Raw genomic sequence first — 24,989 nt, 5'->3', positions numbered from 1 at the left:
GAAATATATAAAAATGAATTCTATGAAATATTTCGATTTATTTTAACCTATAAAATATATTTATCTAACTCATCGCGATAACCAAACGACCACTACGATTTAACCATATGGACAACAGTATTATCATGACATTAAAAAAAAAGATTAATTAAAGTATATTTAGAAATTAACATTATAAGGAGACAAACATGATCAAAGATGAGATACTATGTATTAAACAAAAATAAAGAAAAAAAACCACCTTATTAAAGTGATAATAAACCTAGGATTAAAGAATTCAGTTTGAAAATCCTCATACAGGACTATGCTTTATATTTAAGATTCTCCAAATCCAGTGACTATGCTAATATCAAATAAACTATAGGGTATAACTCATGATATACACTAACTTTTTATTACTACTCTCTGATCGATATTCATATTGGACCTGATTAAATTTAGATTAGCGTTGAAAAGTTTTATGTATTGAGGTATATAATACTTATTAACAAAAATAATTTTATACTCAGAGTTCAAATTCAAGACTTTTAATTAAAAAATAATTACCAGTCCATCACACGCTAACGATATCAATTATCATACTTTAATTTATGGCATATCCCAACATGCCCTTCAGCTTAAGCAGAACAAAAGTGATTAAAACTTTAATCAAATTCCAAGTTCCTTATCCATATCCACTTTGAAGTGACAACATTTTCAAAAAAGAAAAATCATTAAAATAAATCGAAAATTAAAAAAAAAAAATAGTCTGATGCACTAAGCATTTACGCATTTATGAATGGTCGTATTTCCTAGAGAGATGAGATGTATATAAGCAGCTTGTTCTGATTTCACGACTCGAATCAGTGACCTATAGATCCCACATAGACAACTTTACTGTTGCTCCAGGGCTCCCGTTCGAAATAAATAAGAAATTAAGAAGTACTATAAAAGACGATTAGTATAAGATGAAAAGGCCAATAATTCAAGATTGTCTCCACTTTTACTATTTTAATTGTTTTTAGACAACTATTTAGCCACTAATTATTGATTAATTAAATAAAATAACAATATGCTTTGCATAGTGTAAAGTTGCGATGTACTTCCCCATTAAAAGATCTCATCTTTTTTCTCTTTTTATTACATCCGTACATCACACGGATTATTGCTATTTTTTTTGGTAATTTTTATAAAAAATTTCTTTATTTTTTTTGCTAATGTTTCTTTTTTATAAAATTCATTCATTGGATCTTTCAAAGTGGTTTTTGATATGATTTTAGTTTAATTTTTTGTTGCGTAAAAGCGTTTGAAATATATATTCCGCTAATATTTAAATAAGAGCATGATACATGACTTTTTAAAGTTAAAAATAGCAACGATTGAAAAGTAAATATAGCTTTAAAGTACGATATTAAGATAAAATTTTGAAAAAAGAGAAAAAGAAAAGAGAACAATTCTTTTTTAATTAAAAAAAATAAAAATAGAATGCTGATATAAGATAGTTTCCAATTTAATAAATTACTATCTTGCTAAATATTTTTTTAAGTATTTTAAAGATACCCACTAATTACTTGGCTTTTTAAATAATAACAAGGACAATTTTAAGTGGAAAAGCTAAATATATTATTTGTATAAGCATATTTTAGAGGGGAATAATAATCCATCAAATCAAATATTAGTTCTTATAACAACATAAAAATTGGATACAATATATATACTTTTTAACCTTCTAAGCTAAAATTAATATTATATTTAATATTGAGAAAAAACTAAACAAATTCAAATTTGTAAAAACTTATATATTCGAAATTGCTTTATCTGTAAGATAGTTGAGTTAGTTAAGCAGGTAATCTTTAAAACGAGACTTTCAAGCTTTCAACCTTCAATCAAACTTATCACACACGACTTATCGAGGATTAATTTACCTAACAAACGAGTTTCATCGTTTTAAAAAAAAAAAAAAAGGATAAAGTCATCACTTTGAACACCACCTGTTCACTAATGACGTATTAAGGACATGTTTAGTGTGATATTTTTACAAAATTAATATTATTTTAATGGACCCCCAAATACCCAAAATGGAATTCAATAAATTATAATTAAATATATAATGGTGATTACCGTATATCAATCTCCTTAAGAAGTAAATTAATCCAACACCTGGTTCTTTTTTATAGGCTAGCTAGTGGTTTTCATAATTAAAAAATTATCCACCTAATTAATTTATTAATTAAAGTTTTTAAACATAAAAATTCCCTTTTAAAGTGTGTTTTTGAGTGTGTCAAGTTGTCCAAATGCATTAACCTATGCTATACGTGGCATTTGTCTCTATGAAACTTAATATTTTTTATTTTAATTATTATTTTAAGAGGAATCACTTTTTTTTTAATTTTATGATTATAATATTTAATTAAATATAGTTATGTGATTTGATCAAAGATGTGAGCATGTCACCCAATCCCTTAGCAATCTTATTTTTTGCTTTTTTTTTCCCTTCCTACCCTTTTTGGATATTAATTTTTGTAGAAAATATAGTGGCAATAAAACATATATATATATATATATATATATATATATATATATATATATATATATATATATATATATATATATATTCACCTTATCATAATTATATAAACTATTAGTTATGAATTTAAAGGTGTCTTTTGACCATCTCTAAAATTAAATCATTTTATTTTCCTTCTTATTTATCAATCGAGAATCAAGACAAACATGACACTATAATAACACGTGTAAAGTACACTTAATTTGATGTTCAGCTTCTTCAACTGATATTTTAATATAATCTTTAGATACTTCATTGCTAAGAGTGGCAGATTCAATTTGCGTTTTCATTTTCCTTCGAAATTTTTACACTATACAACAACGTCTCTCGACAAATATCATAACAAAAACTAAATCAAACCTTTTTTTTTTTTACAGATTTCAGCTAGTATAACCGTTGTATAATCAATATACGCATTGATTATACACTTGTTATATACTGAATATATATGAACGATAATTACGATCAGGCTAAACACATTAAGATCTTTTTTTCTTTTCCACTTTCAAGAAAAAATATATAAAACAAAATAGATGAGGACAATATGGTAATTTTACAATTTAAGTGGTATGAATTATGATACATATCATATCTAGCTTGTAACAAAAAAAAAAAATTATTTGAAAATGACACATAAAATAGTGTCTTAGCTTTGTCTTACAAATATAAATACCCAACTAACACTTGTAGATTATGTCACAGAATATTTTTAGCACAAAGCAACATATAGCTTAATACCTAAAAAATATATATCACTTCCCCTTTTACACCATAAAAAAAAAAAAATTAAAGTCTTTTATTATATACTATGGTTTGTGAAATATTTAGTGAACAAATGGGGAGTAACTGGGGTTTTATTGAAGAAGTTGGATGGAGAAAAGGGCCTTGGACTTCTGATGAAGACAGATTACTAATTGAATATGTCAAGTTGCATGGTGAAGGCAGGTGGAATTCTGTTGCTAGACTTACAGGTAATAATTATATATATATTCGCGAAATTATATACTATAGTCTTTTGTGTATCTGGTACGAAGAAAAATATTTCTCTAGAAGAAAGTCGTTTTCCTTTTTTCATAAATCATGACTTATGTTTGATTGGTTTGTTGTAGGGTTGAGGAGAAATGGAAAAAGTTGTAGGTTGAGATGGGTGAATTATTTGAGGCCAGATTTGAAGAGGGGGCAAATAACCCCACATGAAGAGAGGATCATTCTTGAGCTTCATTCTAGATGGGGCAATAGGTAAATTTTAACTTTACTATAATTATATTGATCATCTTCTTAATTAAACCTAATATTTGATAAAAAATAAATTCAAATTTATATAGATGGTCAACTATTGCTCGTAGCTTGCCTGGGAGGACTGATAATGAGATTAAGAACTACTGGAGGACGCATTTCAAGAAGAAGACCAAGAACTCGTCTGATAACTCTGAGAAATCACGAGCACGTCTTTGGAAAAAACAACAGTTCCAGCAGCAACAACAACAACAACAACAAATCAACAATCAAATCGACATTAAAAATGTGATGTCATTACCAACTATGCCTCAAGGAAAGCAAGAAATGACCATTTTGTACCCGAACAACATGATTGATCAACAAGATCAAGCTGACTTCTTCTACTCATCACTCAATAACTCGACTTCTATATCACAGTCCGAACCCTCTTCATCGAATGAAGATATTATGTGGGATGACCTATGGAACTTGGATGATTTTTATGGCCATTTTATGATCAACACTACAACTTATAATAACAAAACCAACACTATTCCTTGCCTACAACAAATGGCTACTACTCCAACTTTCTATTAAAACCCTCAAGCAAATCACTACAAATAATTTCCCTCTTTCAATCCTAATTTTGTCAGTATCTGTGTGATCTATAAGTTACATGTTCGATTCACGGAATCAGCTAGGGTGGACGATCTACATTACACCTCCTATGGGGTGCAATTCACTCTTCCTGGACCTAGCATTCAATGCAGGATACTTCGTGCATCGAACTGTACTTTTTGTTTACTACTTTTTGCTAGTTGGGGAATTAACCAAAGAAGGTTCATTATCCAACCAAGAGAGAAATTACAATTTGTTCTGGATTACTTATGAAGGTTCAATAATTTGTAAGTCTCTTATAATAATAAGGTATCTTAATTAGTAGTGTAGTGTAATTTATTAGAATATTATGTACTTTATGCTATCTGAGCTGCAAAAATTAGCCCAGTACTGGTGATTAATGTTTTGATATGAGTATATGAAAGCATTGATAAACTTTTGCTCAAAAATATTATCCAATAACAATTGTTACATTAGGATCTACTTGATTTGTGTGTTATCGTTAAAAAAATTCGTATTAATTTTTTTTATATTGTTCTAATTTTATTGAATATCTCTAAAAGAAAAATAATTTATGTTTACTAAAATAAACTATATTTTGTATGACGCGAAAAAGAACTTTACTTTATTTGAGATTTACTAACTAAAATTCGTCGCTAATATATCCTAAATCTAATTATACTCTTTCCTTTGTCCGTCCCCTTACTTTTGCTCTATTACTAATGGTTACTACTCGATCAGAAATATCTTCCATTGATCGACTCGATTATTGTCGATAAAGATTATAGTGGTGTCTTTATAAAAATAATGGAGCAATGACTTTCTTTTCGCCTGAAAATCATCCTAAGGCGGGACACCTTGTCTCAAATTCTCATTCCAACTCGACTTTGTCAACTGAATACTTAAACTCAGTGAAACTCGAAATCTTAAACCCTTTTTCCTTTCTAATCATTTGTGATGATAATCCTCTCAGCAATCAGAATCTTGAAATTTTCAACCAAAACCCAGCGTCTTTCCACTTCTTCTTCAACTGCTAATTTCACTGATTTGCTTCAGTTTTCCATTGAATCTCAATCTCTAAAAGATACACAAAAAATACACGCCAAAATCCTTCAGCTTGGACTTGATCAAAACTCTGTTATAGCAACTAAACTCGTCTCTGCATACTTTGCTTGCCAAAACCCACTTGATTCTCAGCTTGTTTTCGACACTTTTGAACACAAAAGTGAGTATCTTTGGAACATATTGATTAATGGGTATGCGAAAAGTAAGTTATTTGGGGAAAGTATTAAGCTTTTTAATCAAATGTGTAAATCTGAAGTCACCCCTGATGAGTTTACTTTTTCGGGTATAGTGAAAATTTTGGGTGAATTAGGAGATGTTGTTTCAGGGGAAGTTGTTCATGGGAGGTGTGTGAGAAATGGGGTTGTTTTAGATACTGTTGTTGCTAATTCTTTCATGGCTATGTATAGCAAATGTGGGATTTTTCAAGATTCACTGAAGGTGTTTGATGAAATGCCGCAGAGGAATGTTTCGTCTTTTAACGTTGTAATTTCAGGGTATATGGGTGTAAAAGAGAAAAATTTGGATGGAAAATTGTGGGATTTTGTGAAGGATATGCTATATGAAGGTTGGAAGTTTGATGCGTTTACGGTTTCGACGCTTCTTTCGTTGTGTGGAGAGGTGAAGAAGAACTGGAACTTTGGAAAAGAGCTGCATTGCTATGTGGTGAAAGCTGGATTGGAGTTAGATTTATTTGATTCTTATGATGTTCATTTGGAATGTTGTTTGATTGATATGTATTCAAAAAGTTTCAGGGTTGAATTGGGGAGGCGGGTTTTCGATAGGTTAAAGTGTAGAAATGTTTTTGCTTGGACAGCAATGATCAATGGCTATGTGCTGAATGGAGATTTTGATGAAGCTTTGCTACTCTTTAAAGCCATGCAAGTGGAAGGTGTAGAACCCAATAAGGTTTCGCTTATTAGTATCATACCTGCTTGTTGCTCATTTGATCGTTTGAAAGGTGGAAAACAGATTCATGCATTTTCAACTAGGAGAGGGTTGAATCACGAAGTGTCTCTATGTAATGCTCTAATCGATATGTATTCTAAGTCGGGATCCTTGAGTTGTGCACGAAGAGTCTTTGAACATGATTGTGTTACTAAGGATGCTATATCGTGGAGTTCAATGATTTCTGCTTACTCCTTACATGGGAATGGTCAGGGTGCTATCGTTTTGTATGAGAAAATGCTTCAACATGGGATGAGACCAGATAGGATTACGATTGTTGGGGTTCTCTCTGCTTGTGCTAGGTCAGGATTGGTAGACGAGGGCATCCGGATATATAGTTCTGCTGTAAATGAGTATGATTTAGAACCAACTTTGGAGATATGTGCATGCATTGTGGATATGTTAGGTAAAGCAGGCCAATTTGATAGAGGATTGGATTTCATCAAGACCATGCCTATGGAACCAGGTCCTAGTATATGGGGTGCACTTGTGAATGCCTCTGCAATCCATGGAAATAGTGAAGTACACGATTTAGCATATAGGTTTCTTATACAGATGGAACCCGAGAACCCCTCCAATTATGTGTCTCTTTCAAATTTGTATGCTTCTTCAAAGAGATGGGATGTCGTTGCTCAAGTGAGAACTATGATGAAAGATAAAGGGCTGAAGAAGTTCCCTGGTTGTAGTTGGATTAGCGTTAACACTGAAACTCATAGCTTTTACGTTGCTAACAAGTCTCATCCTTGTTCTGTTGTGATTTATGAGATGCTAGATCAACTCATCTTAGCAATGAAACAAGATGATAATGGTGTTGTCTTTGAAGATACTCTGAAGGTTTATGAATGAACAAGTTACAACAGTTCGAAAGCAAATTTGAATACACAATTTCTTCCTGGAAGGATCATTGCACTTGAGGTCTTCTTATCGAAGCAGGATGATGCAATTGTCAAGATGAACTGATGTGTATTATTATTGTGTGCAGCTAACATGACCAATCAAGAGCTGCCCTCCCAGCCTACTCCAACTAGGCTGTGTAGTTATGCTTACAATCATGAAGAGTTGATGGAAGTAAACAGAAGTAGTGCTGAACAACAATTAGTGCCAAGTGTTAACACACCAGCCTAAGATGACCTTTTTATCAGTACATCAGGGCAGAGGCATGAAGGTACAACGATGCAGCTTAGTCCTGGTCTGAAAAGGAGCGGGACAGTGAAAAGCTGATGTTGGTGAAAAAAAGAAGTCGATTTCAAGTTTGGAGCATATGTGTGGCTAGGAGGAGCATCTGGGGATGCTATCCACCACATAAGCCCGCTGGTAACAGAGAGAAAGCGAGCAACACCTTGTATAGGTTGCACGAAGCTTAAAGAAGTGCAAGCCTGTCTTCTTACAGTAAATCAAAGAGAAAAACGTCTATCTTGCCGCAGCTGCTGACCTAAGAGACCAACTTAGTAAGAGGCTCTATACTCTGGAGTCCAAAAAGAGCTCAGGTTTGCAGAAGTTTGTGAGAGTTTGAACTATTGGAATCTATTGAAACTTAAGGGAGAAACACTCATGTACTGAATATGATGGAGAAGTAGCCTATCAATACATTCATTGAATTTCTTGTGTTCAACAATTCTTCGGAATGATCAGACAGATTTGAGATACCATCAAACTACACTATTAAAAATTTCAGCATAAGCGCGATCCATACAATGGCGTGCAACCTTAACATGAAGTAGGCAAGAAATTGAACAAATACACATACTAATTACTTCAACTAATTAAACTTTGGGCATACATTTGGTTCAATCATTCACACTGGGTTGAGAAGATAAATAGGAAGACCAAAACTCTTTCTTTTCAATGAACAAAAGCCAAAAAACTTGATTACAAGAACTTATTTACAACAGCACAAGCTGATGAGGCACAAAGGCTGTAGAAAGTACAGACTCAAAGCACAAAACTTCAAAGAACTATTAACACTCCATTTTCCTATCACATATTTCTGAGCAGCACTGATAGAAGGTTAAATGGCTCACAAAAGTAACAGTACTTACTTACGAATCAACTTCACAAAGAGACCTGAAAATGCAACAAAGAGGCATAGCAACTGTAAAATCATGATACGTGTGAGTCGTTTCTTCATCAATCTCACATCTTCTAGCATAGCTGTCAATCGATCATTGATTTCTCGTAGCACATTTAAATCAATTGGTTCAGCATCTCTTGGCATATAAGCTTCCAGTTCAGGCATGTAGTGTTCAATTACAATCCGGGGCTTGCCATTTGGACGGTAATTGATCCTAGTAGGAAACTCCTCTGAAGGCACCTCTAATGATCCTTGGGATGCCATTCTAACATCACATGAGAAATTAATGTATAAGCAACTACCTAGTTCAAGAAGAATTGGATGATGAAAAATATTCAACTCGACTTGTACGACTACGTACTTATTAGAGGTATGAGAACTATGTAAGGAGAAAACATCATTCTTTTTAATCAGTGATGTAAATGGAAGACAGCATTACGAATATAAGGGAGCAGAGAGGGAGAAAATATCGCGAACAAGAAAGAAGGGAAGATAAATTCCTTTCATCAAGAGTTGTCTCTCTACGAGGACAATCTATTACCACCATAAACTTTGATTTATCAATAAATTATACCTACACCTCCACATTGGTGGAACGGAACTTTTAGGGAAAAAAATGTTGAAAAGCAAAAGAGCAGTCTCATGCGCTGAGAAACAGTAACCTCCACAATGGAGGTCAATGAACTTCCGGGATCCATCTTCAAGGGTTGTTTGATTTACGGATTAGTTATGGAGGGGACATAATGCAGAGTTTATTCATGCATTGAATATTAATGCGGAAACTGTTATGCAACAGAAACATAGGCATTACCTATCGTAAAAACATTTTTTTCTTTAGATACTCTTATACATGCTCTTATTCAACATTTCAGTTTTTGCTTTGTGATTGTAAAATTCTAAGCCTTTCTCCACCTACACCTTGGATTGTTCACATTGGAATTAACAGCCTCAGATACTTTCTAGTCTTATGCAACCAAAACCAAAAGCAATAACAAGTAAAACTTCACTCTTAACATACCAAAGAAAGTACCTCCTCCCCACAAATGCATACCAAACCCAAAAAAAAGGTCGAATTGGATAACAACAACAACAATATATCGAGTGAAATCCCACAAGTGAGGTCTATGAAAGTTGAGAGTGTTTCACTAGCTCGTGGAGGTAGACAAACTATTCCCGAAAGGTTAAAAAATCCACTAAGATAATTTTATTAAAAAATAATCACCAAATTCAGCCAAAGTTTTCTTCTTTTTTTATTATAACCAATATCCATTCAGCTTTTGCATGCCTCTCTATTTCTACTAACTCCCACCAGCAACCAGTACCAGATAAAAGTAAAAGGGGAATTCAAACAAGATAAAAGTAAACAGACCCATTAAAATTTCAATGTTTTTCTTCAACATTTCCCTTAAACATCAACAAAATCAGAAAAAAATCAAGAAACAGTACTAAAATTCAAAAAAAAGAACAAAGAATCATAACAACAGGGATTTCCAAGTGAAAAAAAAGAAGAAAATGGGTATGGAAACTTACTGAGAATTAGAGGAATGAGAGTAGAGAGCAGTAATTTTAGCAATTTCAGAAAGATCTTTCAACAAAATATAGAACAAAATTTCAGTGTTCCATCACCGAGAGTATGAAGGAAGAAGCTATATATTGTAACTTTATTGGGCTAAATTTTGGGCTTTTTGTGGGCCTAAGTATTTTCATTGAGAGACAACTCCTAAAATAGTGAAAACTCGATGGTAAGTCTGTTTTGATATCGTCATTTAATTTGTATCAACTTCTTAAAAGTTACATATGTTCGGTCTTCGATTGGTGTAACATTATTTTGCAAATCGAATAAAATAATGCGTAACTTTATAATGGTGCGTTCAACAATATAAATTAAATGTAGCATAGTTATGTAAGTGTTGTTTTGGTAGTGTTTAGTTTATATTGAAAATTTGTTGTTACTAGTCATGCAAAATTCAAACTTCTAAGTTTCAATGGAAGTGTAAAAATAACTATCTATATCAAAGTGAATTTTTTTAATAAATAAGTGATCTTTGACCACTTTCATATTTTAAAAAATAAAAATAATAATGAATATCTTCATCTCTAAAACTTTTGAGAGTACTTTCAAATGTAACACATGGTTATTATTATTTTGATATTTGGTATAATGTATTAAAGATTAGCATATAATGATATATTTGAAAATGTGTTCACAATGGGAAGTGTAGAAGTAATTTATTCACTTAAAAAGTTAGTAACTTTACAAGCATACCCTTTCCTCGCGAGAACCAACTTACGCACACCTCAACTCAACTATTTCAGGACATACTATCTTCCGCCAGCACAAATATCAACCAACTTACGCACACCTCAACTCAACTATTTCAGGACATACTATCTTCCGCCAGCACAAATATCAACCAACTTACGCACACCTCAACTCAACTATTTCAGGACATACTATCTTCCGCCAGCACAAATATCAAGTAACTCTGCTGTCAACGCTTAACAGATGAAAAGAAATCACCAAATGTTGCAATACCTTTTTGAGCTCAAAATCATGGCTCACTTTTGTTTGCTTCTTTTCCTTTAGACAAGCTCTATGGAACTAAAGGTAACCTTCCATTGCAGAAATAGTACTCCTCAAGTCAGGATAGTTGCTCTGGATTGTCATTTTTCTCAAACCTCCCACAAACTGAGAAGCTGCCATCATCTACAAAAGGAATAGAGCGCGAGGGATCCTACTCGAAACAAGTCTCTGATCAGTGAGAACTACCAGTGGGGAGGAGATCTTGAAAAGACTATCTCTCTTGCCTCTCCGCAACTCAACAGTTTTACACAACGTGGGATAAGGCTACACCGTCCTTCTTCAATCTGCTCGAGTAAAAGATACGTCTCTTGAAAGTTCAGAGATGATCCGAGAAACAAACTGCATCATTGTAACTTGACAAGAACCAATAGATGAGTTCTACTAAGTACCAGAGACTGGTCATGAGTCGTCCACTCTCGTTGTCATTTCCTCTTGGGACTAGGACATGAACAAATTTCTTGAAGCAGCAGAATGATCATTTAGTCAGTAATGGATCCTCATCAAAATCAGATTCTCTTTTGCGTCTGTAAGAATAGAACGAATCAACGACGACTCTCCCTACCCTTCTATATTTTCTCGTCCTTTTACTTTGACCTCTCTTCTTTCCCTTTTCAGCTGCAGGTTGAGCCATAGGGACATAACTGAGCCATCTCAGTGGTAGTAACGCTGCAACAAACTGGATAAGAATCCCAATATGCAGACTCGAGTAGTTACCAGGAGTTAAACCAAGGAAAGTAGCCAAGGAAACACCTAAAACACCACTAAATACTGATGAAAGACACAGAGCTGATGCCAAGAAAGACATGAGAGATCCTTCAAACCCTGATGGAGCCAAACTTGCAAACAGCACATGGAATGGTAAGAGCTTAAATATTGCAATAGTTTCTGCTAGACCCGAGAAGCAAAGAGCAAACCATTCATTCGAAATTCCCAATTTGAGATTAAGCTGCTTGACAAGTACAAGGTCAAGAAGAAGAGAAGCAGCATATGTTATCTGCACAATACCAATCAGTTTTCTCATTGGAATCCTTTTGCCGTACCGGTCATAAAAGACTGTCAAAGAAAGAAGCAGCAATTGGCCTATCACCTTTGACATCCCTATAACTGATGGATCAAGATTTAAGTATTGTGTCTGATAACAAAAGATAGATCCGGAGAGGACCGGGACTGCTAGAATTGACATAACAATCCATATAAGAGGACGAGCAATGCTTTCGCCTGTAGCTGCTACCATAAGATCCGAATACTGTTTTCTAAATATTTTCGTGATTGGTTTCCTAACAACAGAATAATTTGATGATTGAGCTAAACCAAGGGACTCTTCTCTGGTAGCTGAAGTTACTACTAATTGCAGAGCAAGCAGAGCAGAAAAGGCTAGAAACATTAACTTAGGCTGCTGTGTTTTGAGTAGGAAATATCCTCCGATCAAGTTGCCTAAAATTCCACCAGCAGCTGAAGCCATAAATGCATAAGACTGTAGACCTGGCATTTTGTTTTTTTGACCATATTCAGCCACAAGAGCATCTTTGGCAACTTCTGTGATGGACGCTCCAATGTTGCTAAGAAGGACACATGCCATAAGAGCAGGAAGAGCTTCACTCGCAGCTGAGGTTAATGCCAATTGACCCCACGCCAAAACCTGGAGGAGAACTGTAATAGCACATTATTAGGCGCTTCTACAATACTTATACAAAGAGATTCTACTTTGTACATTACTATATACCTTTATATATACAGATAGAGAGTTAGGACTACAAGTTCCTCGACCACCTCAACTTCTTCACAAAAAAAGAAAAAATAAGAAAAGGAAAGGAAAACACAGCTAATAAGCAAAAACGAGATCGATAAGTAGAATTTGCTAAAGAAGTAATTCAACTAAGGAAGTCTTAATGCATATTGGATCATTTTCATCAAGCTACCGAAAACTTAAGCTTTATTGGTTTGCAATAGGTGAACTCTCAAACTTACCTATAAATAATCAGTGTTCATGAATTCCGGTAACATTGAGAGTCAACGGAATTAAAAACAGGTGCACTTCAAACTTAGACTTGTCTTAATGGTTCTAGTACTTAAAAATTTTGACTTGCTACACAAAATTACATCCATTGTAGCCGTCCTCCCTGCCAGGGGTGAAGCTACGCTACACTACGTCTTTCATAAAAGAATTACACACGATCAAAATTATATTTTACGTAATATAGTAGTTACTGAACCCCCTTGGCTTCTTACTATGTTTACTTCTTTATATTTTGGATCCGTCACTGCTCTCCACAAAGTGAGGCTTTCAAATGTCTAAAATCTCATGACCTTCAACTTCCAAGTAGTGCATTCGGAAGGGTATCACTTGCTTTTACTAAATCAGTATTCTCATCTATAGAAACTTTTCCTATTGTTAAAGGAAACTAAAAGAGATGACTAACTTTATTCCAGCCACCTTTACACTCAAGGAACTTCTTTGCTTTGTTGGTAAAGATACCAGAATCAAAACAAAGTGGCAACAAGGACCAAAAAAACAAGGAAGCAAAACAACACCAACACCACACACAAAGACATGGTAAACTGCTAAATCTTGAAATTCCAGAAGATGACAAAAAGAAACAAATATAGCAGCAAAATCCAAAGATATGGCAAATCAAACAAAACCAAATACAAAAGGGGAAGTAAAAAATTATTACCTCCAAGAGAAATATAAGGTATTCTATGAGCAGCACCAATATAAACAGCATCAGACAGAATTCCAAAAATAGGCTTAGCAACCATTGGTAAAATCCCAAAATACTGCACAAGTTGCAATGTTGATGGATGCATATTCATTCCATTAGCCATATGAAAGTTAAGACCCAACCAAGGAAAACACCTAAACCCCTGTACCCAATACCCAACCCCACACAAAATTGCCATATATTGACTCCTCATCTGAGATAAACCCCCATTCTTCTCCTCAAAAACCATTTTTTTCTTGACCTTAGGAGAATAAACTTTCTCAACTTGAGGGTCTTCTAATATCTTTATCAGATGACTTTTGGGCTTCCATTGTTTGTCAATGGTGTTGTTGGTGGAAGGATTTTGCTGCTGACAACATGATAAAGATTGAATCTTTCTGAATTTTTGTACATTGGGTAGTAAAGGGTTTCCTCTAGAAACTACTGAGCAAGCCATCTTCTTGGTGGAAAGATGCTGACAACATGATAAAGATTGGATTTTTATGAAATCTTGAACATTGCCACTAGGAACTACTAAACATATCATGATTCTAAGCAAAAGGGTGCTTTCTTTTTCTTGAATAAAACTTCAAATTAGAGAAAAAAACAAGTTTTTGGTTCTTGATTTGGGATGATTTTCTGAATATTTCTGAATATGATAATCGTAGAGAAGAGAGAAATCTAAGATGATGAAAATAATGATTAGAAAACATAATTTTTTTGTTTATATATAGAAATTTAATTATAATTTTTTCTCCTAATTTGTGTTGAAGAAAGATTATATTATATAGTTTCTAAAGAAAATTGAAGAGGGTTCCAGCTTATTCCTTGGACTGCAGCTTTCTCTGTTCTTTTCTATGGAGATTTGAAGGGTCCCATTCACGTACCACGTTGGGTGTTTGCACTACACGCGCCTTTCCTATATTTTTTTCTTGATTTCCGTATCCGATATCCGCGTTAAAGTTCGACTATTTCAAATTTATAACGCGTAGAATTCTATTTTCAAAAAAGTTTTCAATCAGGCTCGAACTCAAAACTATTGTTTAAGAGAGAAACAAACTTTATACACTTTTAACCCCTAATATACTGCTCTTATTAAATATTTGATTTCAAAATTTGAAATTTTTTATGTATATTTTTAAATATTAATTAGGGAGATAAATAAATCATATAATATACGTTAATTTCTTTTATTTATATGTACATCATGATCAATTGAAGTTGCACTTCTTGTTAAGACTAATTTGTAGATCAATTAATGGTAATATGTATAATTAAAAGAGATTAAATATTATATATAACTAATTTATATCTCGGGTAAGAAAAAATTAAAAAAATTAAATTAAAAATGTATAATTTTTTATATTTCAATTTATGCGGCATAATGTGAATTTTTAAAGACAAGTAACTCGATTTTGATTATAAATTTGAACATAAAATCATTAAAATCTTTGAAATTTAACTATACATAAAACATATAAAAATACTATAAATCATAATAATTATTAATTTAAAATACTTAAAAATTTGTATAATAAATTACTTTAGAAAAAAAAAACATGTTTGCATATTACCTACCCAATAAAATCCCACGAAATAAGGAAAGAGAAACTTATTTGATTCTTTTTTTTTATGCAAAATAGTGAAACTAATTTGGAGAATATATTTCTTAAAATATATACAATTTTAATTCATAACGGCACGTATTTTTCTATAAATATGGCGGCATGTTTTTTATTTGTTTATTAAATTTACTCTTTTAAAAGCTATGAACTTCATAATGTACCTCTCATGTAATTAGTGGATATTTTTTTCACTCGTAAAATTTTCTTTTGCTATTAAGGAAATAATTCATAAATCATATAAATTATTAAAATTTATTCTACATTAATTTTTTTAAATATATTTATCTTTTTATATCAAATCAAATAATACTACATAAATTAAGACCGAATAAAAACTTGTTTGACCATAGATATTGCAAGCACTTTATAGAAAATAATTTGGCAAAATTTATTTGCCATAAAATTTTGTCAAGTTTTGGAAAAAGGATTTGGCAAAAAAATTTGATTTTTAGGCCAAAATATATACTTTGTTAAGTGCTTTTAAAATTTTAATACTTCAAATTTATATCTTTTATATAACAAATTCCATCAACTATGAGTTATATATCCCAAACTATAATTCTATCTATCAACTCTCGAGAGTAATAATATTATTCATCTTTTTTATTATAATCCTGAAATATGTAATAATCATATAAAATTATACATAAAATATAAAAAATATTATATCAAAAAAAAATTATAAATTATATCGATGAATCATCGTAACTAATTATAAATTAATGAATTTTTTTAAAAATAATTTATATCAAACGTTAGCTATGCTTTTGACATGTGACATGTGATATGACTACTAACTTAATACATGTGGCATGTTCTTAATTATGATTATGAAACATTAATTAATTTCACTAATATATCAATAAAATATTTTATTAATAAAAATATTATACATGTTTATATAATGGAAAGGAGTAAAGAAAATATCAATCATCTCCCTACGTGTAAACTTGATATTCATCAAAAATCATTCAGAAATACTATTTAAGATGATACACTAAAGAAAAATAAATTTTAAATTTCTAAAAATAACGTAAAATTAATATGAACCAAGTAATGTAAACGAGTCTGTAATCCATTTTTTTATTAATCAATTCAATTCGTCTATTTTTCGAATCAATATACACCCTGATCAAAATGCTCCTAAATCACCCATATAAGATGATATTAACAAATTAAAAGAACAAAAAAAGAAAAAAAGAGGGAAAATATATTTCACTAAAACTAACATGTAAAATATATCCATGAATATTATTTTGTATGAAATTAATGAAAAATTCTTGTTGGACTTGAACCATCTTCATGCAGAGCCAATTTATCAGCAGCTTCCACCTTTTTAACACTTCTATAATTAAAAAAAAATGAAAAAATAAGATTAAATAAATAAAAATTGTTACTATCATTCGTATTAAAATATGAGTAATAATTTATTTTAATTCAGAAAATAATTTTATTTCGGAATAAAGATTTTCTAGTGATCTATAATTTTATCAAAATATAATAAGATTAGCGTGTAATACTTAACGTATATGTACCATTTGATGATTCGAAATAAAATTTGAGAAAGTAATAAAGATTTTTAAAATTCGATAAAATACGATAAAAACTTACTGTAAAAAGAAAAGAAAAAGACCTATTTATTTTACCTTGCTTCTTCTTGTAGTTTTTTCATGCCCTGTTCCTGAAGTCAGTGCCGGAGTTGCAGTTGCCGGTGCCGGTGCCGGTGCAAGAATAATTTTTGCAGCAGTGGGATCAGAAGTTGATCTACGAAGAGTTGATTTTACAGAGATTGGATTGTTCTTGCTGTTTTCCGGTGACTGGGAATTCATGTAACGACAGAAATCAGTAAAAGAATTGAAAATTGGCGGTTCGGATAGTGTTCGCCGCAGAGTTTTGTTATTATTTGACGGCTGCGTTTTCGTGAATCTTGAAAACGGGAGCGGTGGCGGCGTCGCCGTGGCATCAGCAGCGGTGGCAGCGGCGGCGTTGGTGGTGGCAAAAGGTGATTTTTCAGACACCCTTTTGGAGAAGGGTGAAAAAGCAGGGGATGGTGAAGTTTTTGGTGAAATGGGGTTTGTACCATCCTTATCGGCGGCAATGGCAGTGGCGGTGGAGGGTGGTGGTGAATTGAGAGTAACCCTTTTAGCGGATGGTGAAGTAATTGGTGAAATTGGGTCTGTACCATTGTTAGCAGCAGCAATGGCGGCGGAGGATGGTGGTGAATTGAGAGTGTCCCTTTTCGGGGATGGTTCAGAAGGAGAAGAGATCGGTGAAATAGATTTTCTCTTCAGAGAGACATTAGTATCGTTCTTGATGCTGCAATCTTCACCGGAGAAGACAGCTATGGTGGCGGTGGCGGTGGCAGATGGGTGGCGGAATACGGCGGAGCAACCGTGAATACTGAAAGTCATTATTTTGCTCTGTTTTTTTCTGTTTCATTCAACTGATTTCTTGAAGAGAGAACTGATTAAGTGCGCCAATATAAACAGAATTTTGTTAGCAGTTGAATTTAACGGTTTTGCACATTTAGTCCCTCAAATATTCATATAAATATAATATACGTAATATCTGATTAAATACATTTATCGTTTAATTAATTGCTTATGTACATAGTTTTAACAACGATACATTTTCAGTCTGTCGAGGATATGACTTTAGATAAACAGATCATGAATGAAGCGTCGTCTCATTTTCTAGTCAGATAAGCTTGATTGTAGTTTGAAACGCCACATTTTTCGTCATGTCCTTTCTAATCAATAGTCTTAGAATTATTCTCGTAGTTTCTCATACTTGAACTATCGTATTGTTGTGAAAAGAGGAGCATTTAACAATACTTGCTAATGTTCATCCACCAATATATACATATGAACTATGCAATTTGATCTACTATGTTGGAATACAAAAGGAAATGAAAAATAAAAAAGTTGCATACATGACAAAGGACAGAGGATGTGACAGAGGTTGTGAGTCGTCTCGAGATACCAAAAAAAGAGAACAAAAACTGAGACTAGCTTGTGAAAATCATTGCACTAACAAGTACAATTATTTCTAAGAAATCTTAGCTACTATTCGCGTGGAAGAGCTGAGCTAGAGCTTCCATTACGAGCAAAGAGATGACAAGAACACTTCATACGAAAACACAGTCATGGTCTCGTGACTATGTCACCCACAACGAACCAGGCTAAATCGATACAAAGTCTCTGTAAATCACCAGTTTCACCACCAAGAGTGAACAAAAACAACTCATATTCCCCATTTCTGGCTTGAAAAATGAATTATGATCATCTCACTTGAGCAAAGCTGCAATCTAATTCCTATGATCTTGCAGAAACCAAAAGAAACGTGTATGCAGGAATGCTACGTGGAGGCTTACGAGGGTAAACCATGTCTCGTTGCTCAGCCAGGCCAGGAGGGGTTCCAAAGATTTGCAAAAATCAAGATGTCAGCTCGAAATCTCTTTCTAGTAGTGACTGAACCTCAACAAGAGAAGACACCTTATAGTCTGGTTTGTGTTGAACGTTTGCATATTCTGGGGCATCATACCTTCCTCTTTCGTCGAGCAAGCAAGTAAAAGCTCCAGCTCGTTTGCCACAAGCAACCTGTATATCAAACTCGAAAAATATTCATTGGAAGTAAGTAACAACACATATCTTAGAATTTTACCATGACTTCCTAAATGGCATGACGACTGACATGCATGAACGAAAAAAAGAGTTCACAAGGCTCAAGAAATCATAAAACTAACAACTTAGAGGTGGGAGCCAAAGCTCGTATGCTAAGAACTGCTAACGATCAAGCAAAAGTTAGATCGAGCAGAAAATTGCTTTGAGTATCATATGCCAAGCACAATTACTACCTATATGAATTAGTTAAGAACTTAGTCGAAGGAAAATGTCACATCTTTCACAGCGATGCATTGAGTCACCTATTGCAAAGAGTGGACGTGAAAGAGAAGAAGGCGGTCAGCTTGAGAGGAAACTCACATCATCTTTAAGGCTGTCGCCAATCATCATTACTTCATTAGATTGAACTTCCCAAGTTGAACAAATGTGCAGCAATGGAGCTGGATCTGGTTTGTATGGACGATATTCTCTGCTCAGTGCAGGAGAAAATTTCACCTGTATCAAAAAGAGATTCTATACTTGAGCTTTATATGGTATACGTAATAAAGACTATTGAACTAAACGTACAGCTTGAGCTGAGGTGAGAGGTATATTATAGCAGAAATGGAGAGATTTCTTTTCTCAGGCGATTAACCATAAGTGGAACACCTGGAGACTCCACTCAGAGATCAAGCTTCCTTAGACACCTGGAGAATCCACTCAAATTTCAAGCTACCTTTTTTTCTAGAAGTTAGAATTCAAGATTCTAAGGGGCCAGAAAATTAAAGCAAATGACCTCTTATTCTTTCATTCTGAAAGATACTAAATAATAGGATGGGAAAGGGAAGTTTGTCCACTCATTCTTGGACTCAGACACTACTATGCATATTAGATTTCCTCCTCTTGGATATGTTCACTTCAGAAAACTGTTCTCTGGAAACCTAACCAAAAGACTATTCTCCCTAAACTGTTTCCCAATCCAAACACCATCTTTAATTTCCAAATAATGAGATTCAATAACTGCAGATAGTGCCTGCGCAGATGGAAAACAGAAAAGATTAGGAGGCTTGTCCTTTTTAGATTCTTCTGATTTTTTTTATAAACGAGAAATCCTCGACTGCCAGTGGCACACAGTTTGAAACTCAGTGGATAATGTGCCTAACTCTCTACCCTTATCCATTTAAATACCGATCTTTTGTTTGGGGTTAGTTCAAACTTGTCACGTGCACCCACACATGACATCATATAATCACATTTTGCATTCATACCACTAGACCAAAGCCATGGGGGCCTACTTCTGAATACAAAAAGATGAGCAAAAATACCACACATAAATCGGGGGGGGGGGGGACAAATTTATTGAAGTATTAAAGCCTAGGTATTGCAGGCTCGGCACTGTTTCAGCATTATTTCCACTCTTTTTTTACCTTTGAATTAGTGCAATTTTTGCGCATAGGGTGTTTTCTTTCCAAAATTCTTATCCAGAATGCAAACTACTCTACAATATCATTCATGAGTGGACCCTTCTTTGAGCACATCCATACTGGCACTGATAACTGGCGCGCAATGCTTCCTATTATTTGTCAGGATTTCACACGGCACAGTAATTATCTACTCAGACACAGAACTGAAGTTGAGGTTGACCAGCCACATTAAGCTCAGTTGAATCAACCAACTATAACAATATCTTAGAAAGTACATGGCTGGCTACCTAAATGCTGAAAGAAGTGTTATCTCAAAAGAAATGCATGAGCATCCTAGAAAGTTTTGCAGTTGCAAACTACTAAAAAGCAAGCAAACAATTGGATTTAAGAGCTGGAGTGAACAGTTCCTTGTGACTATTCAGAACGATTTTGCATTGGTTTTATAACTTGTGAGCTACCTACAGCGGGACCCAAGTAGATAGAAGATCAAGAAAATTTAATCTCTCAGGGATTTTTTCTCACTTTTAGTGAGAAGATGAATTCACTGCAACTTCACCCATATCTCTGCTTATTACTAGGTTTGCATGTTTCTTTTCATGAAAAAAGTCTCTTATTTTTCTTTTAAATATCATTTACAGATTTAGTCTTATCTTTCCTTTAATTTTGCTAACAAAGCAGAAAGAGGCCGTGTTACATGTGTCAGCTACATGAAATTCTACATAATGTTACAAAAGCGTCTTAGATTATCTTTTAAATCCTTGTTCAGCCACAAGGCGGATCCTGTAAAGAGATGAATTGAGCATGTTATCTGCTTCTCATAAGCTCAGAACTGTCTATACCTTCTTCCCCTAAATGACAATGGAGCTTAGAGCAACATACTAGTGATGGAAACCATACATCCTCTAGTTGAGCTACCCTTCTCTATTTGACTATAACAAAAGTATAGATTCTCCACCACACTATTTGCGCAAATATCTTAGGCCATCACGACCTTTAGCAGCTCGTGATCCTCTGACTGGTAATGAGTGGAGAAGATTTATTTTAATATTGAATATCCATTCGGTTTTCCTATTTGTCTTTACTTCACAAACTAAAGAAACTTAAGCATAAGAAAGAAGATATATTCTTCCTTCTCCTATGCAGTGATGATTCTTGTTTCATCCCTATATAGAACTAGGATGGGCTTTTATTTTTGGAAAGTCCAATTACCCCTGTTCACTTACTTCAGCATACAATATCAACATATAATTCATGCCAAAATAATTGTTTCATATATTTAACTGAAAGGAAAAATACTTACTCCAAAGCGTTCATGAAACAAGTCAACTGCATCTTTGACATTTCTAGTGATTAATCCCCTTCTGTAATAGAATTCACAAAACAATTAAATTATTCTCTTACGAAGAGCCAGAAACATGAAATAACAACCTTCTTCTTCTTTTACATTTAGTCAATATCAGTATTTCTTAACAAGAGGGAAGCATTTATCAAATCTGTCCAGTACCACAAACACATAAATGTGAAGCATTTCCTTAAATATGTCATCTCTCTCATTGAATCAGAAGTGTGGTCCAAGGGAATCCATCCGCAGTGAAGGGCATAAAATAATGAGATTGAAGGTGGAAGGGCATGAAATAACGTAAGATGCCTCTAACAGATATAAGCAAATTTAACTCACAAGTATACAATTTTGTCGCAAGAGAGTTAAGTTTGAGAAGTTTTCCAACACCAATTTGAATATAATTTGGATACATCCTCATGACAGTCAAAAAGGAGTAAAACAGTAAGTGATACATCCTTAGACAGTACAAAACAGAAGTCTAATAGTAAAAGACCACTAAATTGAGAGAAAAGTTTTACACATGAGAGGAATGTCAAGAAATTGCCAGGGAATTATATTGTAGTAAGTACTCAAAAGAATGGAAAAAATATCTGGCCAATTTGCATATCAGGGCTTTGGTTCACTAGCGAAGCCGAAGGTAGTACAAAGAGGAATGTGCAGTAACCGTACATCCAGACTAGTGAACGAGGTCTCGTATTTGAGTAGAAATGGGTAGAGAAGCAGGTCCATGATCTTCCAGTTGGTGTTGAGATTTGAGAACACTGGATTTCTTGGTTTAAAAGAACTGGCCGATCTGCATACCCTGTGTCCTCATCGCATGAAGCAATTTAACTCTCAACCACACCTCAAGATGGAAACTTTTCAAAGAATAAGCAAAGTTAAGGATTGATAAAGAAAGATTAGGCACATTAGATCTTAGGCCATGAAATGGACACTATAAAACAGATGGCAAAGTCAAGAGAGAGACAGACAGGAACCATAACTACTTTGATGTAGGAAAATGCTCAAACTGGTCATCGTGGAACTGAACAAAGAGAAAAGCTCACATAGCTCACAAGAAACATTACATCGTAAATAAAATTTAAGTGGGAGCTTCCTTTCCATCCTTAAGCTACAAGCTTAATTCTCACCCCAACTCTCCCTTTCCATTCCCCAACTATATACCATTACCCCCTCCACATGAAAACAAAAGAGCAATGAATTAAGTACTTGAGTTCAGCTATATGAATCCTCCATATCTTTTGGATCTATTTGAGTCCAACAACAACATACTCAATGTAATCGCACATGTGAGGACTAAGGACGACAAAGTGCCCTTACCTCGACGAGGTAGAGAGACTGCTCCCGAAAGACCCTCAACTCAAGTAATGCATATCAAAGCAGTTCGAAAATACAGTAAAGGAGACATAGCAACTAATAGAGATGCTCAAATAACCTTTAGAAATGCTTGAGATACCAAACTCTGTAACTTACTAAAAACTAATGACAAAAATCTACATTCCATAAGTCAGTCTTACCTAATATTCCTAGAATCAAGAAAACTACAAAGTTCAGCAGCACCTGAAACCAAAATCAAAATGTCAAAAACACCCACAAACTAAAAAAAAAAAGACTCAATTTTTACCCCCAAACACAAAAAACCTCACCAGGCATAATCTGGAGTCGATCAAGACCCTGTTTTTCATAATCAGCAATAACCTCATATGCCCTACGTTGCTTATCAGGGCTCCAACTTTCAATGTGGTGCAAAATATCAATCCCAGAAGGGTTCTTAGATTTAACAGCAAGGTATTCATCATGACCCAGAACAGCCCTGTACATGGCCTGAAAATCAATAACAGGGACCGTTAGGGTTCCGTCCATGTCAAATACAATACCCTTTAAACGGGGTTTTGAAGAAACAGAAATTGAAGTAGATGTAGCCATTGTTGTTGAAGAAGAAAAAATAACTCTTGGATTGAAAAAAAGGGAAGCTTTTGACAGAAGAAGATGCATTTATTTATTCTGCAGATAATGAATGGTGAGAGGTTTCAATGGGCTGTGTGATTTTAGCAAAGAAAAACAAGTGGCACTGATCAGTGGAAAGAGAAAAAAAAAGGGATTTTTTTTAAAGATTTGGTTTGTTGGAGAAGATGACAAAGATGCGATAAAGCTCCCGCTAAGTATAGGGTTCGAAGAAAGATTTCTATCATATAAATTTATTGTACATGATTTTATTTTGTAACTTCTTATAGATTATTTTCGAAACTGTTTTCTTATGATTTTTGGTGAATAAAAGAGAAAATGATAAAAATGACAGTTTATGTTTGGAAGTAGCGTTTTTTATTTCTCATTTTGCGTTAGTTCTACATTGAATATTTTAAACACTTTAATAAAAATAACTCGATATCCAAAAAAATATATATACAAAATCTCTTATTAAAGATTAATATATACTTACTATGACTCATGTTGGTTTGGAAGTAAATTTGGATCCTTTGTTTGTTAAAAACTAAACATTTTATGATCTTCTTTGAGTAATAAATTTTATATCTTAAATTTTGATGAAAATTGTAAAAATGAAGATTTAATCGAAAATATTAAGAAAGAGTTTGTTAAATTCTAAAAATTGCATATAAAATTTGTGCTAGACTTTAAAAAAGAAACTTAATAATTCAGTTCGTTGATTTTTTTAATTTCCTTTAGTTCTAATTTCACCAATTAATTCTCTCTTAATTTCTTTTTTTTCATGTTACAAATTTATTTTATTAAAAAAGGAAATATATTAGACACCAAAAAATAGATCAACAATATTAGAAATTTTTCTTTCACATTTCTTATAAACGATTAGTAGAAAGAATTCTTAAATTTTTGTACAAGGCCAATTTAAAAGACTAAAAGTGTTTAAATTAATTAGCATATACTTTGATGATAATTATAAATCTATGATCATTTTATCCATTTTTTAGTAAATTTTAAGGTGCATTGTTATTTTTATCAGGTATAACAATTTCTTTTATTTGGCGTAATATATAATATATTTTTTAATTGAATTTTCGTTAATATATATGTCCATCAATTTTAGGTCTGCAGGAACAGACATTTTAATTCGTATAAGTTAAATAAGCAGATACAATATTGGTGTATCTACATATTCGATTTTATACAAGTTTAAGTGTTTAATTGTATATTTCTAAAGCGAGATAACATGAATGCGTATCGAGACCAAATCAAATGACACGTTTATATATTATACCAAAAAGTTTCAC

The 24,989-nt window shown here is 33.3% G+C and overlaps 5 protein-coding genes and 1 long non-coding RNA gene across 8 annotated transcripts; 2 read left to right on the top strand and 4 right to left on the bottom strand.

The window, feature by feature from the left end:
• The first annotated feature begins 2,750 nt into the window (after positions 1-2,750).
• Positions 2,751-4,830, top strand: LOC101266761 (MYB-like transcription factor EOBI). Its single transcript, XM_004247731.4, has 3 exons — positions 2,751-3,516; positions 3,655-3,784; positions 3,871-4,830. The coding sequence occupies exons 1-3, from the start codon at positions 3,354-3,356 to the stop codon at positions 4,358-4,360; spliced, it is 783 nt and encodes a 260-aa protein (XP_004247779.1). The 5' UTR covers positions 2,751-3,353; the 3' UTR covers positions 4,361-4,830.
• Positions 4,831-5,338: 508 nt separating this feature from the next.
• Positions 5,339-7,237, top strand: LOC101265587 (putative pentatricopeptide repeat-containing protein At3g23330). The gene has a single exon (XM_004247890.1). It carries the CDS (start codon positions 5,339-5,341, stop codon positions 7,235-7,237), a length of 1,899 nt encoding a protein of 632 aa, XP_004247938.1.
• Positions 7,238-8,209: 972 nt separating this feature from the next.
• Positions 8,210-10,132, bottom strand: LOC101266457 (uncharacterized). Its single transcript, XR_743339.4, has 2 exons — positions 9,993-10,132; positions 8,210-8,727 (listed from the first exon to the last, which is right to left on the bottom strand). It is a non-coding gene; the product is annotated as an uncharacterized lncRNA (long non-coding RNA).
• Positions 10,133-10,665: 533 nt separating this feature from the next.
• On the bottom strand, positions 10,666-14,576 carry LOC101266163 (probable folate-biopterin transporter 8, chloroplastic). Of its 3 annotated transcripts, none has more exons than XM_004247729.5 (2): positions 13,722-14,576; positions 10,666-12,696 (listed from the first exon to the last, which is right to left on the bottom strand). In XM_004247729.5, the coding sequence occupies exons 1-2, from the start codon at positions 14,293-14,295 to the stop codon at positions 11,522-11,524; spliced, it is 1,749 nt and encodes a 582-aa protein (XP_004247777.1). In that variant the 5' UTR covers positions 14,296-14,576; the 3' UTR covers positions 10,666-11,521. The 3 variants fall into 3 exon arrangements, with proteins under 3 accessions (XP_004247777.1, XP_069144804.1, XP_025888612.1); XM_069288703.1 differs by having other exon boundaries at positions 10,666-12,685; positions 13,722-13,918; XM_026032827.2 differs by lacking the exon at positions 13,722-14,576 and adding an exon at positions 12,770-12,826.
• A 1,856-nt stretch (positions 14,577-16,432) lies between these two features.
• LOC104649401 (uncharacterized) lies at positions 16,433-17,826 on the bottom strand. The gene is made up of 2 exons (XM_010328492.4): positions 17,020-17,826; positions 16,433-16,718 (listed from the first exon to the last, which is right to left on the bottom strand). Exons 1-2 carry the CDS (start codon positions 17,782-17,784, stop codon positions 16,710-16,712), a joined length of 774 nt encoding a protein of 257 aa, XP_010326794.1. The 5' UTR covers positions 17,785-17,826; the 3' UTR covers positions 16,433-16,709.
• A 350-nt stretch (positions 17,827-18,176) lies between these two features.
• Positions 18,177-24,014, bottom strand: LOC101265864 (haloacid dehalogenase-like hydrolase domain-containing protein At2g33255). The gene is made up of 5 exons (XM_004247728.5): positions 23,388-24,014; positions 23,259-23,301; positions 21,700-21,760; positions 19,357-19,491; positions 18,177-18,972 (listed from the first exon to the last, which is right to left on the bottom strand). Exons 1-5 carry the CDS (start codon positions 23,734-23,736, stop codon positions 18,808-18,810), a joined length of 753 nt encoding a protein of 250 aa, XP_004247776.1. The 5' UTR covers positions 23,737-24,014; the 3' UTR covers positions 18,177-18,807.
• Positions 24,015-24,989: the final 975 nt, after the last annotated feature.

This window comes from Solanum lycopersicum, chromosome 9, assembly GCF_036512215.1.
Source record: "Solanum lycopersicum chromosome 9, SLM_r2.1".
In the NCBI taxonomy this organism is placed as follows: Eukaryota; Viridiplantae; Streptophyta; class Magnoliopsida; order Solanales; family Solanaceae; genus Solanum; species Solanum lycopersicum.
Note: the sequence above shows the minus strand (reverse complement) of the source record. Positions and strands in the feature narration are given on the sequence as shown.

Coding starts and splice junctions, on each gene's coding strand:
- LOC101266761 (XM_004247731.4), top strand. CDS start 3,354: ATGGTTTGTGAAATATTTAGTGAACAAATGGGGAGTAACTGGGGTTTT. Junction 3,517..3,654: donor TTCTGTTGCTAGACTTACAG/GTAATAATTATA, acceptor GGTTTGTTGTAG/GGTTGAGGAGAAATGGAAAA. Junction 3,785..3,870: donor CATTCTAGATGGGGCAATAG/GTAAATTTTAAC, acceptor AAATTTATATAG/ATGGTCAACTATTGCTCGTA.
- LOC101265587 (XM_004247890.1), top strand. CDS start 5,339: ATGATAATCCTCTCAGCAATCAGAATCTTGAAATTTTCAACCAAAACC.
- LOC101266163 (XM_004247729.5), bottom strand. CDS start 14,295: ATGATATGTTTAGTAGTTCCTAGTGGCAATGTTCAAGATTTCATAAAA. Junction 12,697..13,721: donor ACCTTATATTTCTCTTGGAG/GTAATAATTTTT, acceptor GTGCTATTACAG/TTCTCCTCCAGGTTTTGGCG.
- LOC104649401 (XM_010328492.4), bottom strand. CDS start 17,784: ATGACTTTCAGTATTCACGGTTGCTCCGCCGTATTCCGCCACCCATCT.
- LOC101265864 (XM_004247728.5), bottom strand. CDS start 23,736: ATGCATCTTCTTCTGTCAAAAGCTTCCCTTTTTTTCAATCCAAGAGTT. Junction 21,761..23,258: donor CTTGATTCTAGGAATATTAG/GTAAGACTGACT, acceptor ATTCTATTACAG/AAGGGGATTAATCACTAGAA. Junction 18,973..19,356: donor GCGACAGCCTTAAAGATGAT/GTGAGTTTCCTC, acceptor TTTGATATACAG/GTTGCTTGTGGCAAACGAGC.